At 44.8% G+C, this 17,815-nt stretch overlaps 1 protein-coding gene across 1 annotated transcript in view; it reads left to right on the forward strand.

The window, feature by feature from the left end:
* Positions 1 to 845: 845 nt before the first annotated feature.
* Positions 846 to 17,815, forward strand: part of Adra1a (adrenoceptor alpha 1A) — an 83,765-nt gene continuing 66,795 nt past the window's right edge. The window contains exon 1 of the mRNA XM_035453319.1: positions 846 to 1,728. Coding sequence (XP_035309210.1) covers positions 846 to 1,728 — 883 coding nt within the window. The remainder of the gene's footprint in view (positions 1,729 to 17,815) is intronic.

Raw genomic sequence — 17,815 nt, forward strand, 5'->3', positions numbered from 1 at the left:
AAGGCAGCTTCCCAGAGGGAAGGACTAAGGAGGAGGACAAAGCACAGGATCCCCTCCTGTGTCCTCTCATTGCCTGCATCAAGGCCCCACAAAGCCACTCCTGGACTGCAGAGCAGCAGGCACCCAGCAGGAGTCTGGGCGAGCTCAGCAGGGCCTGGCTGTCTAGGGTGCGTCCCTCACTCTCCGCATTTTTTTTTTTTTTTTGCGTTTTTTATTTTCAGCTGGAGTCAGATAAACGAAGTTCCAGGGCCACTTCAGTCTCAGCAAATATTTCAGACCCATGCCACCGCGCCAGAGTGCCTAGAAGCTGGAGCTAGCAGGAACCCATAGTTGGGCGGCCAAGCTGAGAGTAACTGCCCGCCAGCTGCAGCTCCCAGATGCCCAGGGTTCCTGCTTTGAGCTTCGACAGCTGAGCCACACTTAGCTGCTTTTTCAGCAAAGACCGGCGATAGACTTGTGGATTTCTAATTTACGTGTGAACGCACAGGATGGACCAGACCACATAGAAAAGCGAACTCCTGTGATCTCTGGGATTGCATTCAGCAGCATGTCCCCTTGAACCTCTCTGCGAGTGGGTAGGGAAAGTGTCCCCAGCAGTCCAGAGCGCCCCTGGCCATGTCACCCTTAATGCTCTATGAATTAGTGTGGCCCTCTGAGGGTTCCCAGGGCTGCCGAGGGTGGTTTCCAACAGGTGTGTTCTCTCCCTCCCCCAGCCCAACCCGGTTGGCCAGATTCCCCCAAGCTGAGGTCTTTTGACTTGGCTTCCTCACTCCCACCTCTGCCCCCCACCCCCCACCAGAGGGTGGCTGTCCAGAGCCGGACCTTTGTCCCCACTGCCTGGGACCATGGTGCTTCTCGCTGAAAATGCTTCGGAAGGCTCCAACTGCACCCACCCACCAGCACCAGTGAACATTTCTAAGGCTATTCTGCTCGGGGTGATCTTGGGGGGACTCATCATCTTCGGGGTGCTGGGGAACATCTTAGTGATCCTCTCGGTGGCCTGTCATCGGCATCTGCACTCGGTGACTCATTACTACATCGTCAACCTGGCGGTGGCAGACCTTCTCCTCACCTCCACCGTGCTGCCCTTCTCGGCCATCTTTGAGATCCTGGGCTACTGGGCCTTTGGCAGGGTCTTCTGCAACATCTGGGCTGCTGTGGACGTCCTGTGTTGCACAGCGTCCATCATGGGTCTCTGTATCATCTCCATCGACCGATACATCGGTGTGAGCTACCCCCTGCGCTACCCAACTATTGTCACCCAGAGGAGGGGCGTCAGGGCTCTGCTCTGTGTCTGGGCGCTCTCCCTGGTTATCTCCATCGGACCCTTGTTCGGCTGGAGGCAGCCGGCGCCTGAGGATGAGACCATCTGCCAGATCAACGAGGAGCCTGGCTACGTGCTGTTCTCCGCGCTGGGCTCTTTCTACGTGCCACTGGCCATCATCCTGGTTATGTACTGTCGAGTCTATGTGGTGGCCAAGAGGGAAAGTCGGGGCCTCAAGTCTGGCCTCAAGACGGACAAGTCAGACTCGGAGCAAGTGACGCTCCGTATCCACCGGAAAAACGTCCCGGCAGGAGGTGGTGGGGTGAACAGTGCCAAGAATAAGACTCACTTTTCCGTGAGGCTCCTCAAGTTTTCCCGAGAGAAGAAAGCGGCCAAGACTCTGGGCATCGTGGTGGGCTGCTTCGTGCTCTGCTGGCTGCCTTTCTTCCTAGTGATGCCCATCGGTGAGTGTTCTCAGCACCATTGCTTAACATTTACGGGGAGGGGAGTCTCCGTGGAAGGGGGCAGGGTCTGCATGGCAAAGAGCACAGGACTCCCTGGTGGGAATTAGCCTTTTCTCTCTTTCTTTTCCAGTCTCCTTTGCACTGGTCCTTTGTCAGCTGCAGTAAAGAAGGCTCTTGGTGGCTACAGATTCATTGGTCTCTTTAGGGAGAGTGTCAAATTTTCTTAATGCCTTTAAGCCTGTTTAGTTTAAATCTACTCTCTCACTCCATTTAGAGTCCCCAAAGCAGACTGCTGAATACTACTTGTGCTCTGCTATGGGTAGGGAAGACAGTCCTATTGGTTTGAAAATAACCACCATGCTTATTCTGGACAAATGTGTGACAGTCTGCTTGGGTTAGATGCTTCATTCCATTGTGTTAGTTATAGTGTGTGCTTAGGCTCTGTCAGCTAACCTTTGCTGAATTCATTGTGGAAGAGAATATAGCAAACCACTCATGACAACAGAAATAGGGTTTTGTTTGTTTTATTTTACATCAAAACCAACTAAAAATTAAATTAAATTAAAGAATCTATCATAACAATTCCAGTAAGCAAATACTCTTTCATTTTTAGCAGCCGAGTTGGAAAACAGACATCACTCTTATTCAAAGTCATCCCGGAAGTTGCACATGACAGCTTGAAAACAGTGCAATAATATTGCAAATCCAATTTTTTGCAGATGCAAACTTAGCTGTTGTCAAAATTAATTAGCTCATCCTAAGTATCAACAAGCTGATCCACTCTAAACAGTCCCCTGTCTCCGAACGGCCTTCGATGCAATCCCAAAGTACTTCTTTGCTATTTTTAGTTTGTAAGCTAAAACACAGACTCACAGGCTGGTTACCACGAACTCTAACAAACACAAAATCATAGCAAAGAACGATAATAACACAATCCCTCTAAAGTTCCTTTGAGGCCAGTATCAATTACAGTACCATACTTTGCAACTCTGCTTCAGAATAATAATAGGTCTAGTTCTTGAGTGCCAACTGTGCCCAAATGTTGATCAGGCTTTTTCAACAACTATCATCCTGCCACCACAGGTGGAAGAAAGACACTTTTCGATGTGTCTTTTTTTCAATGTGTGGCTAATGATACAGCCATCAGCCACATGTAGCTGTTTAAATGTGGATCAAAATTAAGTTATAGCCAAATTCCATCTCTCAATCCCACTAGCCACTTCTCAAGTGCTCAACGACCAGCTACATCTTTGAGACAGTGGGGACACAGGTGATTTCTACTACTCTGGGATTTCTGTAGAACAGGGCTACAAGAGAGGATGACTTGCCGCATGGCCTTCTTTGTGTCTGCCTGTCACTGTCCCTAACCCTTCTCCTGGAAGGACACTGGAACTTTGCATTTACTGGAGAATATTCTTTAGCCTCTCTGCTTCTCTCCCCTCATTCCTCCTCTTTCTGCCTCCCAGAGAGAACACTATTATAGTTGCATCCGTTCACTCTACAAATGTTCGCTGAACCCTTGTTTTAGCCACCAAGAGTAAACAAGGCACAAAGTCCTTCCCCATGAAATAGGCATGTGCAATATGCCCTAAAATGTTAAGAAGTAAGACGTACTATCAGAGAGCAAGCAGACTGAGACGCCAGGTAGCATAAAGATGATGGAAACAGGTGGTCAGAGAAGTTCTATGCAGCATAGAAACATTCAAACAGAGCGCTGACCCAACTAAGCCTGTAAAATCCGGAAGGAGGGGTGGACTGGCAGAGGGAACAGTGGGTACAGAGATGAGAAAGCCTCATCTGCTCAAGCAAGGGCCAGAGGCAAGGGCGAAAGAGGCTGACAGCATATAGGTCATGTCACGTGGCGGGGGGATGGTCAAGTAAAATTTGGAGACTTGTCTGCTTGTGGTTGAAGTCATTGGGGAGTTTGTTAGCAACTGAGTGGCTCATCTTTATATTTTGTAATGATTACTGTCATAGCTGGGTGGAGAACGGCTGATTGCAAGAGTAGAAACAAGGAGGCTAGCTAGGAGACCTTAGAAAGTTCTAGGAGAGAGGTCATGAGGCCTTGGACTCTGTTGCACTGTGCAAGTGGAGGCAGTGAGGAGCAAGCACACTGGACACTTCCTTCAAAGGCAGAACTGACAAATTTGAACCTGGGGAGGAGAAAAAAAATCAAGTGTAATTTCTAGTTCAGAACCTGAATAACTGGGTAAATGGTGGTATATTTGACAGAGATGGGAGAGAGAGAGAGAGAGAGAGAGAGAGAGAGAGAGAGAGAGAGAGAGAGAGAGAGAGAGAGAGAGATGGAGCTAGGAGGAGCTGGAGAAGGTGGGCCATCAGAACATTGCTTTCCTACTATGCTGGAAATGTCTGTTAGACATCTGAGTGTCTGCCAGGTAGGTAGTGGATGTGGGAACTTGGGGTTTTCAGGGGACATGGGCTAAGAGTAAAATCTTAGATGCATCTATGTGTACATAAAGAGGCATAGAGAAGAGGCCAGAAAGAAGGCATCCAGAGAAAAGACAGAGAAGAACCAAGTCTCAGAGGTGTCAGGTCGGGAAGAGAGCAGACAGGAGAGAGGATGAGGGTAGCACACAAGGTAGGAGGAAATTTAGGAGAATGTGGAGTCCCCAAGGCAGAAGATAAATGTTTAAAAACAAGAATAGTCTGGCCTACAGAGTGAGTTCGAGGACAGCCAGGGCTGTTACAGGGAAACTACCTCAAACAAACAAATAAACCACCACCGACAACAAGAACAAAAGACAAGAATAGTCAATTGTGTCACACACAGCTCCTGGGTAGAGCAAATGGAGGACTGAACACCAGCAGTGGCCTTGATGACGAGGTGGTCCCAAATGACAGACATTGGCCAGCTTAGGCTGAAAGCTTCTGTAAATTGATGGAAACAAAAACCCAATTGTTCATCTTCGAGGAAGAATGGAAGGTCAAGAGGGATGAGGGCAAAAAGACTATTCGTGGGAAGATTTAGGGAAAGGGGAGCTTAGAATGAGTGTTTTTTGAGAGATCCAGAGACAATTCTCAAAGGTGGAAGACAGGTCATGGTGTTTATATTCTGATGGGAAAGATCAGATAGAGCAGGACAACAAAGGAATAGGCAAGAGCAGAGAGAAGTGTCCAGGGGAAGGAAGTGACATAGCAAGAAGGAGTAAAGGAGAGCATTAGTGATCTCTTCATAATGCTTCAGTGTCCCCAGTGAGCTAAGAAGCAGAGAGGGGAAGGAATAAGGAATGTGTCTGCTGAGAAGCAAAGAAAAGACATGAAATATCTTAGGAATGAGAGTCTGTACATTATGAAAATTTAGTCAAGACACTAAAGTCCCAGGGGCCTATGAGCTTGAATATGAAACAGATCAGGGAAGAAGGCCACACGATGCTCTCCCAAAGCTAAGTGGCTGAGGGCTACAGGGGTGTAGCTGAGGATAGATAGGAGATCTAGGAAATGGAGTAGAGAGAGCTCATGAGGGATGGGCATGGACTGAGTCAGATCACAGCCCTCACGGAGAAGATGGTGAAAAGAGTCAGCGATGATGGACACCTGGGACCTCAGGATTGTGTTAGTGACGGGGGCTATAAAGGACATGGGGCTTAATGATCCAGGCCCTGGTGCCCTGAAAGGCAGGGGGCTGCGGGAGACTTTGTAGAGTATTCCATTCTCAAGGAGTTGATAATGCTTGGGTAAGCATGCTGTGACAGAGGTACTTGTGATTTCAAAAAAAAAATAAGAAATAAAAAGACACAAAGTCAAGACAAAAAGTGAAACCTATAGTTAATAGGGTGTCAGAAGACTTCTCAGTGAAGCAGAGGCCCTAAACTCACCAATATGTGATTGGCAATTTCCTCTTAACACCAAAGGAATATGAGGATGTTTCTCCCAGGAGATATGGACTGGTGATAAGTCCCAAATACCAAAGCAGAAAGAATAGAAAGATGTGTATAGCATGTCCTTGCTTTCCAGGGCCTGGCAAGCTAATTAAAGAGGCAAAGTGGGTAATTGATATGGGCCCAGAGACCAACGCTCAAACAGTATTAAGACCTCGTGCTGAGGAATATAGCAGTTGTATTCATCTGGAAGTCACTGTAGAAGCTTCTAGAATACCACTGCTAATGGAGCAGTTTCTTAAGACAGCACTATTTCAGCTGGGCCATCAGTGAGATGTTATTTGTTTTCATTAGCAGCCTTAAGTGCATTTTTCACACAAGATGTGAACAGTAAAATAAATTTGCCATTATGTTATCAACTCCCAAGAGACAAGATCATCATCAATCTGCACTAGGCAACATGGGAGTGAAAAGATTAGAAACAACACTGCAGCCAGTAGGAGGGGGTTGTGCCAAGCTGAGAAGTGAAGCATCCACGTGCAAGCTGTCTAAGGAAAACCAAATGAGCAGATTCCATTTCATCACCAAAGGTTCCTGACCACTGAGGTGTGATGGCTCACACCTGTGATCTCAAGCACTTGACACCCTCCCCTATACTACACTACACTCAAACTATAGTGCATTAGAGAACAGCCTGGAGAAAGCTTTTCATGCTGATATTGCTAGGACAAGCCCCTTTCCCCCAAGCTTCTCCCCACCCAGCCTGGCGTGCATGCTGGATTGAGTAGTGTAGGTGAGAATCCAACTGATTTCAAACCTAAGTCTTGCTTGTTCTGTTTCCTTTTTGCAAGCTGATTGTTTGGTTGAGACTCAACTGAGGGAGGTCACACTGGAGGCTACTATCAGCCATTCTGACACTGCAGTGACAGCTTGTAAAACAAAAAAAGAGAGAGAGTCTGTGTGGATGATAGAGATGAGTGGCGAGTCTTGGAAGGTGTCAGCCTTCAACTGTGGAAAGGAAGAAGGCTGGAGATTGTCCCCTAGGGAAGGTCCAGCATTGGCATGATATCATCTTTGGTATTTGACCCCTTGTCCGTCGCCTAATACTTCCTGAACCCTGGGATTTAGCTCCCTTTTTCATAAAACAGTGGAGGCCATATAAGTCAGCTTTCCCTGTAGTGCCTAGCTCAGAGCAAATGACAACAATTGCTGATCTTATTAGGATTCATAGAGCTACAAATCATTATGGATGTGTTGACATATGGCTGTTGCCATGGGGGTATAGCTGTTGCCATGGATGGTGGATGTCCCTGGAGGTATGAGAGGGAGAGAGCATTGGAAAGCAAGAGGCAGCACCATTTATCAAACATAGTTAAATGTCTGAATTCTGTATATAATACCCTATTTCAATACAATGCCTGGCATTGCTTTTGGACCCACACCATTGCCTCTGCCTCAAAGGAGGCAATGAATGGGTTGGATTTTGGCTTATATGAACAGAGGACATTTGAGGACTGTGCTCCCCAAAAGACAGAAAACATATCGCAGTATCAAGGGAGAATGTGTTCTAAGATGGGATGCTGGGGTGAAGGCAGAGCTGTCGAGATGCTTACCAAATGGGAGCAGTGGAAACGACTTGTTTCCTCAATAAAATTTCATAGACTATCTACTATGTTTTAGGTGGCTAGAGAATCACTGAGGATAATGACAACACATCCCTGAAAATCAGAACAATTACATATGTATCAAAAGCTTCAGGCAGCTGAAAATACAGCAAAGAGAAAACACTGATGTATAGAATGGCTTCTAAATGTCACATATGACCGGTTCCTCGATGGGTGCTCAGGTAACAGGTGTCAATTATTGCTTCCCTGTAGGCAACATGGGACCAGGTTCTTGGTTATTACAGAAAAGGTTGACGTCTCAGAGACAGTAGCATGAAGGCAATCTAACCATGCTCAGGGTTTAAGATCAAAGACCAATATTTCAGGTAATCCTATTACATCACAAACCACCCCAACTCCACTGAGTTGCTCAAGGCAGCATCCACCGTAACTGTATGCTATCTGTGGATGTAAGTCAGAACCCAGCTTGGCTGGCCTTCATGGTGGCCTCCCTTCCTTCAATGTTCTAAATGGATTTTCTCATAGTGCGATCGTTTGTCTCCACGGTAGAGCATTACCTACTAGACCTCTGTGGAATTAACTGCATCCACCTCAGGCCCAACATCTCTGCTGCCTCTTTCGGCATCAAAGCAAGTGAGGAGACTTACCCTAGTCTAAGGGAAAGAGAAGCAGATTGGTGTCTTGATATGGGAGGAGTGAGTCCACACAGGGATGGAGAAGTATTGTCTTCTTGCAAAGAACTCATCATGGGTGTGTCAAATAGTCTCTATATTTTATCTGTCAGCTACATTGAGAAACTCTTTCTCTCCTTCTCCTCTGCCTCCTCCTCCTCCTCCCTCTCTCCCTTCCTCCCCCTGTCTCGTTTTTCTGTGTAACAGGGTTTCTCTGTGTAACAGCCCTGGCTGTCCTGGAACTCACTTTGTAGACCAGGCTGGCCTCAAACTCACAGAGACCAGCCTGCCTCTGCCTCCTGAGTGCTGGGAGTGCACTGCCGCCGCCGCCGCCACCACCACCACCACCAGGCCTATTGAGCTGTACTTTGCATAACATTCAAGGTCCTTTTTTGTCTTCCTGCAGGTTTCTAATTTCCAGAGTGAGACAAACACATAAACAACCCCTAAATGTATACAATGCTAGAAAGTGGGTCTAGACAGTACTTTGAAAATCCATACAGTGTACTAGGGTGGTCGTAGGCATCAAGGACTGAAATTCTTTCACAGAATAACCTAACCTTTGAGCCAAGATCTGTATAACTGGTTGATCACTCATGGTTAAAAGTGAGTGGAAGAACTAGATATGTGGCTCCTCTAGTGGAGTGCTTACGTAGCATGCAGGAAGCACTAGATTCCATCCCCCACAATGAACCAACCAGGCACATGAAGCACACCTGGAATTGCAGCACTCAGAGGTAGAGGTAGGAGGTTCAGCAGTTCAAGTCCACTATACAGTGAGTAGAGTAGCCCAGCCTGGGCTACATGATAACGTATCTCAAAAAAAAAGAAAGAAAGAAAGAAAGAAAGAAAGAAAGAAAGAAAGAAAGAAAGAAAGAAAGAAAGAAAGAAAAGAAAAGAAAACAGAACGTGCAAAAATCTGGCAGGCCCAGCCTGATACCCAAGGGGATTTTCCAGATGCTCAATGTGGATATCAGATGAACTGCAAAGACAGGTACCAGATCAGGCCAGGTTTGAGAGCCATTTTACAAGTTGTTTTTAATCCAATGACAGCCAGGGTACAGAGATGACAAGCTCACATTTCAACATCTCACAGACTTGATGAAAGTAAGATTGTGGATAGACCAGTTGGGAGACCTTTGCATCAGACAAACTGAGCTATCTCCTGCCAGGTAGGATCTGATTCACGTGTTCTTTCCGGGAACCTCTGCTTGGCTCCTGGGTGCCTCTTTGGTCAGCATCTTTGATTTACAAGAAAACATGTCTCATCATCACAAATAGTGTATCCACAGTCGACTTTAAATTAACGTCGGCTCCCTCCACAAGACCAATCTGTCTTGAAGATATACCGTCATATTCAAAAGAATGCACTGCTGGCGTGGGAGGCATTGGAGGCAACTCCTGAAGCTCTTTGAACAATAGCTGATTCTTTCAAAGCAGGCTCTAGCCTGACAAGGTCTTAGCCTGAGGAAGCCTAACTCTGTAGGCATCACGCAAGGAACACCCTGCTATAGGTGGGGAAGAGGACACATTCAGAGGCATTTTCTGTGTCTAATGAGTTTCTTGTCTTTCCACCCTATTATTTAGCTTACCAGTCTGACACTTACATAGTGTCCTTTCATTTTTAATAGCAGATTTCTCTGCTATCTGAACATTTCTTTTCAAGTTTGTTTTGGTCGCTTATATTTTTCCCCTTTGACAGAATTGCTTGTCTGTGCTTTGAGGGCACTTTTCTGTTTCTTTATCATCTTCTGTCCATGAAAGATGACAATCACTCACAACTACTGGCTTACCTGCCTTCTGCAGAACTCATATGGGCTGAGGAGATGGAGCTGCTTTATTTTCATTTCCACAGCACACACACACACACACACACACACACACACACACACACACACACACACACACACACACACACGAGCACACATGCACAGTCACTCACACTTTTAATAGCATCCCAAATTTGCGCCTTCAGGTCTGATCATCCTACCTGCCCTGTCTCCTTCACTTGACTCGGTGCCTTGGTCCACTCTGACACCATTCTACACCAGGTCATTTCTAAACAATAGAAACTTATTTCTCAAAGCTCTGACACTGGTAGGTCCAAGATCCAGGCACCAGCAGATTGGGTTTGTAGTGAGACCCTATGTTCTGGTTCATACATTGTTCTAGCTGTCATGGTAGAAGAAGGGAGCTTTCGGGGCCTTTTCCCTCATCCCATCACAAAGTGCCTACCTCCTAATACCATCCCACTGAAAGCTGAGATGTCAACATATACACTTTGGAGGACATGAACCCTCAGAGCAGAGGACTTGGCCTTCCAGATCTTTCCTTGGAGATACTGACTATGCCAGTTTCTTGTAGAACTCCACTGTTGTCAGGGATGGGAATAAGAGCTTGTGTTGGTCAGCTTCCTTCCTATCACTATAAGGCAGTGGTCCTCAACCTTTCTAATGCTGCCACCTTTAATACAGTTCCTCATGTTGTGCTGACCCCAGCCATAAAGTTATCTCATTGCTACTTCATAACTGTGATTTTGCTACTGTTATGAATTGTAATATAAATATCTGTGTTTTCTGATGATCTTAAACAATCCCTGTGAAATGATCCTTCAACCCCACAGTTTGAGAACCACTGCTATAAATGGATTATCCAAGGAAATTAATTTATAAAGAGAAAAGGCTTGCTTTGGTTCATGGCTCAGCTGATTGCAGCCCAAGGTCTAGTGGCCTCGTTGCTTTAGGCTTCTGATAAAGACAGTGCACCATGATGGGAGACTGTTAGCAGAGCAAGTACTTAACTCCATAAGCCAGAAAATCAACCCAAGATGAGAGAATAAGAATCCCGTATCCACCTTGGAACTCACTCTCAATGACATAAGGACCTCCCATAAGTCCCCACCTCCTGAAGGTCCACAGTGTCACTCAAAAGTGCCAGACCTGGGAGCAATCCTTTATGGAACCCATTATGAGATGTTCAGTATACTGACTATGACCCTAAGTTTGTCTTACTAGTTTTTAACTTTTTTAGTGTCCTGCACAGGGAAGTCAGTTAACCCAGTGGTTGGCCCTCGAATATCTAGTCACTGACACTCAGACCTGAGAAACCTCAGGTTGATCACTCACAAGCCACTTCTCACCTAGTGAGCCAGCCAAACCTTTCCCTTCCTACAACTATAGACTTTCAAGGTCTGACTGTGATCCCACTGGCCCTTGGCTAGCATCCACTTGCTCTATTGCCATTGGGCAGGGAGTTACTCTGGTAACTCCCAAGCCAAAGCCTCAGTAGTGTTTTCATTCTGGTCCCAGCAGAGTGGTCTCTGGGCTCTTTGCACATGTGTGCCGCTCCAGGCTTGCTCTCTGCCTTGACCCAGCTGCATAGCCCTCTGTGCTAGACTGCCTTCCCCACACTGGGAATGGGGAGTTTGAGAAACACCCCTGGGCCTCCTCCCTTGTCTTCAGATCATTTTAATGGCTCTTCGGCTGTGTGGAAGAGGGAGCTCAGAACAACTGACTACCTGCCTCTTTTCGCTTCTCTTTCCCTTTCTCTCTTTCCCTTCTCTCTACAGTTCCTCAGAGTAGATAGGCCTGAGGACTCTTCCTTTGGCAAATAACTGCTTTGAATCTTGCCACCTGCTTCCTGGGGTGGCAGCCAGCTTCTGTAGAATAGCCACAGCTAGTGAACTGCTGAGAGACAAAGACAGGCTTAAAGAGAAGAGTGGAGATCTATTCATGTAATCCTTATATTATACATGGTGACCATTTTTATTTGCATTTCTATGGGGTTTATTTTTTTCAATCATGTAGACACAGAAAATAGTTATGCAGTCAAACATTTTAATCCATTTCTTCATGGAATGTGTCCTCTGGGGATACTTGGAGGCACTTCCCCAGTGTGAGTCAGATAGCCTATTTCTTCCAAAGTCTTTGTTTGTATCTTGGTAAATGAAACATAACCGTATTAATTTTGAAATGGTTCTAGATCTGTCTCTATAGATTTATTGAATAATCTATCAGATCCTATCATGCCTTGAAAATGCTGTTGTCATATTAAAGGGGACCTTGGATCTATTTTACTTCTCTCCCACTCATCTGTCTCTGTAGTTCAGTGTTGGTGCCATGGTAATTGAATTGCTGTGCCTTTAGAATACCTTATTTTCATTTGTTCCCCCACAGTTCCCTGTGTATCCGTAGGGACTTTGATCAGTTTAAGACCTTCTGGTTTAAGACTCCTGAGTGAATATTCCTTTTCAAAATCACCCCGTGCATTTTTTGATGTCCACTCTTCCCAGAAACCTCTGGGCGCTTGGTGTTGCTGTGCTTCTGGACACACCCTGGAACTGCTGCTGTCACTACACTTCTATCGAAAGTCTCCCAAAACCCATTTAAGAGAATGGCATTAAAAGACCCTGCCTTGATATTTAACACACGTACACAACAGTGACTATTGGCTATGGATCAGAACACCTCATCAAATCAAGGAAGGACCTTTCTATAGTTTATAGAACTATTCAGGTCCAGTTTTAAAGTGCACTTTAATTTATTTCCATCTTAGAATGCAGTTTCATCAAAGCTGGATCTACAGCTTCATCAAACACAGATTTTCTTTTCAGTCTTTTTTGGTGGCGTTCACATAATCAATTTTGTCCTATCCCATTATCCTAGTTTACATCTTTGGGTTAGATGTTGACTGACTAGGAAACTGCCCCACTAATTATTTACTTCGAGTTGTGTTTCTGCTTCCACTTGGAGTCAGTCTATAATCTTTACCACTTTTGGGTACCAGCTTTATAAAGCAAATTGTGACACTTTGAATTCCCCCCACACACACACACACCATCAGTAACAGTTGAACTAGAGTAAGAGTTATGTGTGCTCTGAAGCTTTGAAAAATTTGCCCCATAAAACACTTGGGCTCGGCTCCTTTTATGGATAAGTCCTTGAGACTGGTTCCTATTCCTTCCATGGATACTGATCGTTTCTGATTGTCAGGTTTGATAATTTTTATTTTATTTTCCATTTTCCTTCTTGCAGTTGCACATTTCAGTTTGGATTTATGCATGATGTTCTATAATTTTACCTCTCTTGGACATCTTTGTCATCTTCCTCATTAGACACTGGTGACCTCTTTCTGTGACACTCTTCCTGTGCACTGTGACAAACTGGAAGACTGTCAATACTATTAGTTCTTTTTTTTTTAATTTTCTTTCAACAAATCCAGGTTCAGGGTTTATTATTTTCATCTGTTTTTTAATTAATTAATTTAGTCTCTAGCAATTTCTCTCTTTCATTTCCTGGTTACAGTTTTGTTTTTCAATATTAGCTTGACCACAATGTTTATGTGTTTTGATTCTCTCTTATTGAAGAGTGAAAACAATCAAAGCTATTTGTCTTCCTCTAACCAAATTCTCATTTCTTCCCCTAGTGTCATACTCTCCACTTTTATCTCCTGCTTGGTCTGTATTTCTAATTTTGGTTTTTCTTTTGTTTTGTGTAGACATCAAACGAGTCCTTTGGTACTGGTTAATTTGAAAATAATTGGTATTTTATTGCCTCATTTCTTAAAATTAATTCTAATTTACTCCATTCTACTCTGAAAATGTAAACTCAATAATTTGTAGCTATGGAAATAATTGAGGCTTTTAGAATTAAGAGATGATCAATAGCTTGGATGCTTCATAGATTAGCATTTAGTAGATGTATGTGGACGGTTCATTTCTTGTATTTTTTCCCTTATCCGTTATCTAGTTTGTAAAGTGCTCTGAGGACTGGTGAGCTCCCACTGGTCCTGAGTTGCTTATGGGCACTTCTATGTCTCGTGATGGGAAGCCGTCTTTGTCAGCCTGGGGCTGCCATAACAGAGCAACACAGATTAGTGGCATAAACAGCATCATTTACTACTCACAGCTCTGGAGGCTGTGATGGCTCTTGGCTTGGCTCAGTCTCAGAGGCAGGCATGATCAGTTTCCAGACTTGCAGACTGTCTTTCACCTTCCCTGTGTCTTCACATGGCAAGTGAATTAAAAATTAACCCTCTTCTCCTTGTAAGGACGCCAGTCCCCTTAGAAGTCTCCACCCCCATGACCACATTGAATTTCAATAATTTCCTATCTGCCCAAACCCCAGCACACTGAAGACTGGAGCTTCAGCATGCCAGTAGGGAGCATGATCACTGTGTCCTTCTGTGCCCCTGGTGTGTGTAGTCACTTACAGCATCATTCTAATTAGGATAGAAGCTTTAACACTGATGTAAGGCAAGGAAACTGAGGCACGGCTGGGAGTCAGTGATTTCTTGCTGGCCCTGTGTGGCTGCATTCCCAGAGGCAGTGCAAAGGGCCTCGCTATCCAGCCCAAGCCCTAGGCTCTCACTCACAGGACACTGCCCCCTCTTCTGCAGTCTGCCTGCTTATCCAATGGGAGTTGCATTAGGCTTTCAAAGCAAGTTCCAGAATTTTGTGCAAATTACAGCGAAGATATAAACTGGATAAAAGCGGTGCCTGGCTGGTGACAGCAGACTAGAAACCCCAAGTCCCGGGCACTAAGTGCCACCCAACCCCCTTCCTGCTGGCAGCCCTGCCAGAGGATCAGAACACAGGTTGCTCTTCACCAAGGGTGTCAAATTCCAGACTCATTAAATGGCTCTGAGAGGACTGCTACAAAAAGAGAGTAGCCTGCCTTTTCCAGAAGGAAGGGGACGAAGCTGACCTGGGCTCACAGGCTGTCCTTATTCTGGAATGCCCGCAGAGCAGTAGCCTTTGCCCTAAAAGGGTTTAAGAAGGGAACAGTTTGCACACTCACTTTTTTTTTTTAACGTGCTGTTCACATTTAGATTGCCAGGCATCTAGTTACAAGTTAGAAAGCTACTATTCAAAAGCTGACTGTGTAGATCCATGCTTCCTTATGAGAAATGTCTGAAAGTTTCCCTGCAGTCTATAATGATGGTGACTTGTCTTTTCCCGTGATTTCACGATCCCTGGCCAATTACTAATAGGCAATCTTAGAAATAGAAAAATTTTGAGCCATATTTAATGCATACCAGGATTGCCTTCAATATGGAGTGAAGAGTGACCTTGAACTTCTGATCCTCCTGTTTCCACCTCCTAAGTGCTAGGATGATAGGCATGTGCCACTATAACCTACTGTGCTTCCCACATTTTAAATAATGATTTTTTTTTAAACCTCCAGCTTCCTGAAGGTCCTTAAAAAGTCTTTCCATTATTATGTGTGTGTGTGCTTAATTGTGGCTACTCACATGAAATACTATTTGCCGTTTTAATGACTTTAAAGTGCCAGTTCAGTAGCATTTGACAGTACACTGAGTGTTGTGCATCCATCTCCACTAATTAGCTCTTCTCCATCACTCTCGCCATGAGCGTGCGCATGAAACTGTATCCATTAGCCTTGATTCCTCTCTTACCCCTAACAGTCACCCGTCGCTCTCTGTCTGTATGATTGGCCTGTCCTTAGTACCGGATCCATAAGGAATCGCACCATGTGTGGCCTTCGGTATGTCCTTCCTTTAGTCTGCTCTTCTGAAAGTCATCTGTGCTGTGTCACTTGTCAGCATGTAGTCGCTTTGTTTGCGTCCAGCTAATATTTCATTGTGTGGCTATACTGTATTTTACTTACCTGTCCATCCACTGTCCTGCAGCTGAATGATTTCCGCCTTTGGGCTAGTTTTGAATATTTGCCAAGATGAATATTCATGGACCAGTCTTTGTTTGAATGTCTATTGTAGTTCATTTGGATACCTAATCACAAGTGGAAATGCTGAGTCATCAGACTTCTATGTTTAGTTTACAGAGGGTCTGCCAAACCGTTTCCCACAGCAGCTGCCCCAGTTTCTGCAGCCACCCAAGGCACCAGGGCCCTGTTTTGACCCCACAGTCACCACTTCTTATTCTCTTGCCTATAATCGTTGTAGCAACACTGAGTATGCAATAGTACTCAGTTGCTTGGCATTTCCTAACGACTCCTGATGTCCCAAGCCTTCTTGTGTGCGTATGGTGCATTTGCTTATCCACTTTGGAGTAATAGCTACCTGCTTGAGTCACTTGTCCACTTTTGTTTGCCATATGTGGCTGAGTCTTAGGAGTTTGTGTCAGGTGCTAGTTCTCTATCAGCTTCGTGAGTTCACAGATATTTTATTCTTTAGGTTGTTCTTTCCCTTCCTCCTTCCTCTTTTCATAAATAGTATATTATATATGCGTGTGTGTGCATATATACATGCATACATACGTACTTAAATATATACATACATATATATGTAAACCTATGATGGCTTCTAATTTTCGATTGTTGTGCCTCAGCATCCGACTGCTGGAATTTCAGGCATCTACCATTTTCTTCATAATGTCCTTTAATGCACATTTGTCTTGAATTATTACTTCTTATAGAAAATTGTGTAGTGTGGTACAGAAACACGTTTTCTTTGGAATGTCTAACCTTCTACCAAGGCAGAAGGTTCAATGTTAATAATAAATTGTGGTACTGATAAATTATTTTTAAACATTCCAATAGATGAAAATGCTAATTTTTCCTGATAGAATCATTCAGTGTCTATTCATAGTAAGTTATCAAGAAGCACCTCATAGTTATAACTAAAACGGAATAATGGGGACCAGAGCCTGACCTAAGGAGAACTCTCTTGGCAGAGAATGCAATCTGAACTCATGAACCTATTTGTAGATTTTAAACTCATACAGTATGTTTCACAAGTTTTCATATTTTATTTGGGCACATACCTTGTTATGATATGCTGCTTGAGGGGGACCTTGGTGAATCCCAAGGGGGTGAGAGACAAATGTGCCATGCAGGCAGAACTCGCCTGGGAAGTTAAATTGGTGGAAGGGAAGGGATAGAGGAGAGAGAAAGAGAGAGAGAGAGAGAGAGAGAGAGAGAGAGAGAGAGAGAGAGAGAGAGAAGGAGGAGGAGAGAGAAGAAGGGAGGGGAGAGAGAGAGGAAGAGTTGGAAAGAGAGATAGGAAATAGGTGGAGCTTGTTTCTTAAAGGGGCCTTTTGCACCTGTGTAGAGCCAGGCTACTGCTTTGCCATGCTCAGAAGGGTGACCCACTCTTCCAGGTCCCCAAGGGGCAGGGTTAACATACCTCACTAAAATATTGCACAATATACAGTATACAATGCCTTGCCTTTATGAAAATCTGAATTCCAAAACACATTTAACTCCACAGGAGTTGTAGGTAGTTACCTCTCGGGGCTCAGGACTCTGATGATTCCCAGTCTTTAATTAGAAACACACCAAGATAATTAACAGTCATATTTGTTTTATGCAACTAACATTGATGGTACCATGGAGCTCTGCCGGCCAAGCCAACACACCAGATACTTGTGTGTTACTCCTGGATCTACTGTGACTCCCAGAAATTCTCCTGATTGTGCCTTGCTTACAGTCTTCAGATTTGTACCTCAATCAGTCTCTTGACTGAGCTTCACCCTTCTGGATTCCCCCTTCAGATCACAATGCCCAGGCCATCCCTGAGGTGTGTATGTTCTGCCTCAGGCAGAGCCAGTCCAACACCACAGCTTATCTTACTCACTCTATAGTTTGCCGATGACTTTAAGACAGTATTTCCCATGTTTTCTGCTCCTATAAATGCGGTTTATAGAGGATAAGTAACTTAGCAGATGCTACCAAGCTATCACGTGACAGGGTCTCTGTCAGTGTTTCTCTTCTATGTCATGTTCATTTCCTTTGGCAAATGCAGCACTAACAACGGTGGCTATCACTTCAGGAGAAAACAGACAACCCCACACTTTCTACACCCCAGCCCCCTGATGTTAATGGCTCTTCTTGTCCCCAGCATGAAGAGGAGAAAACAAATGAGCTCAAGCTGGAACAAGCCATGAGGTGCAGGGGATGGGGGAAGCAAGGAGCAAATGATTAACTCTGTGGTCTAATGTCCACCGGGTTCTCTGGTGTGTTCCTATCCAGTG

Source organism: Cricetulus griseus, assembly GCF_003668045.3.
Source record: "Cricetulus griseus strain 17A/GY chromosome 1 unlocalized genomic scaffold, alternate assembly CriGri-PICRH-1.0 chr1_1, whole genome shotgun sequence".
Taxonomy (NCBI): Eukaryota; Metazoa; Chordata; class Mammalia; order Rodentia; family Cricetidae; genus Cricetulus; species Cricetulus griseus.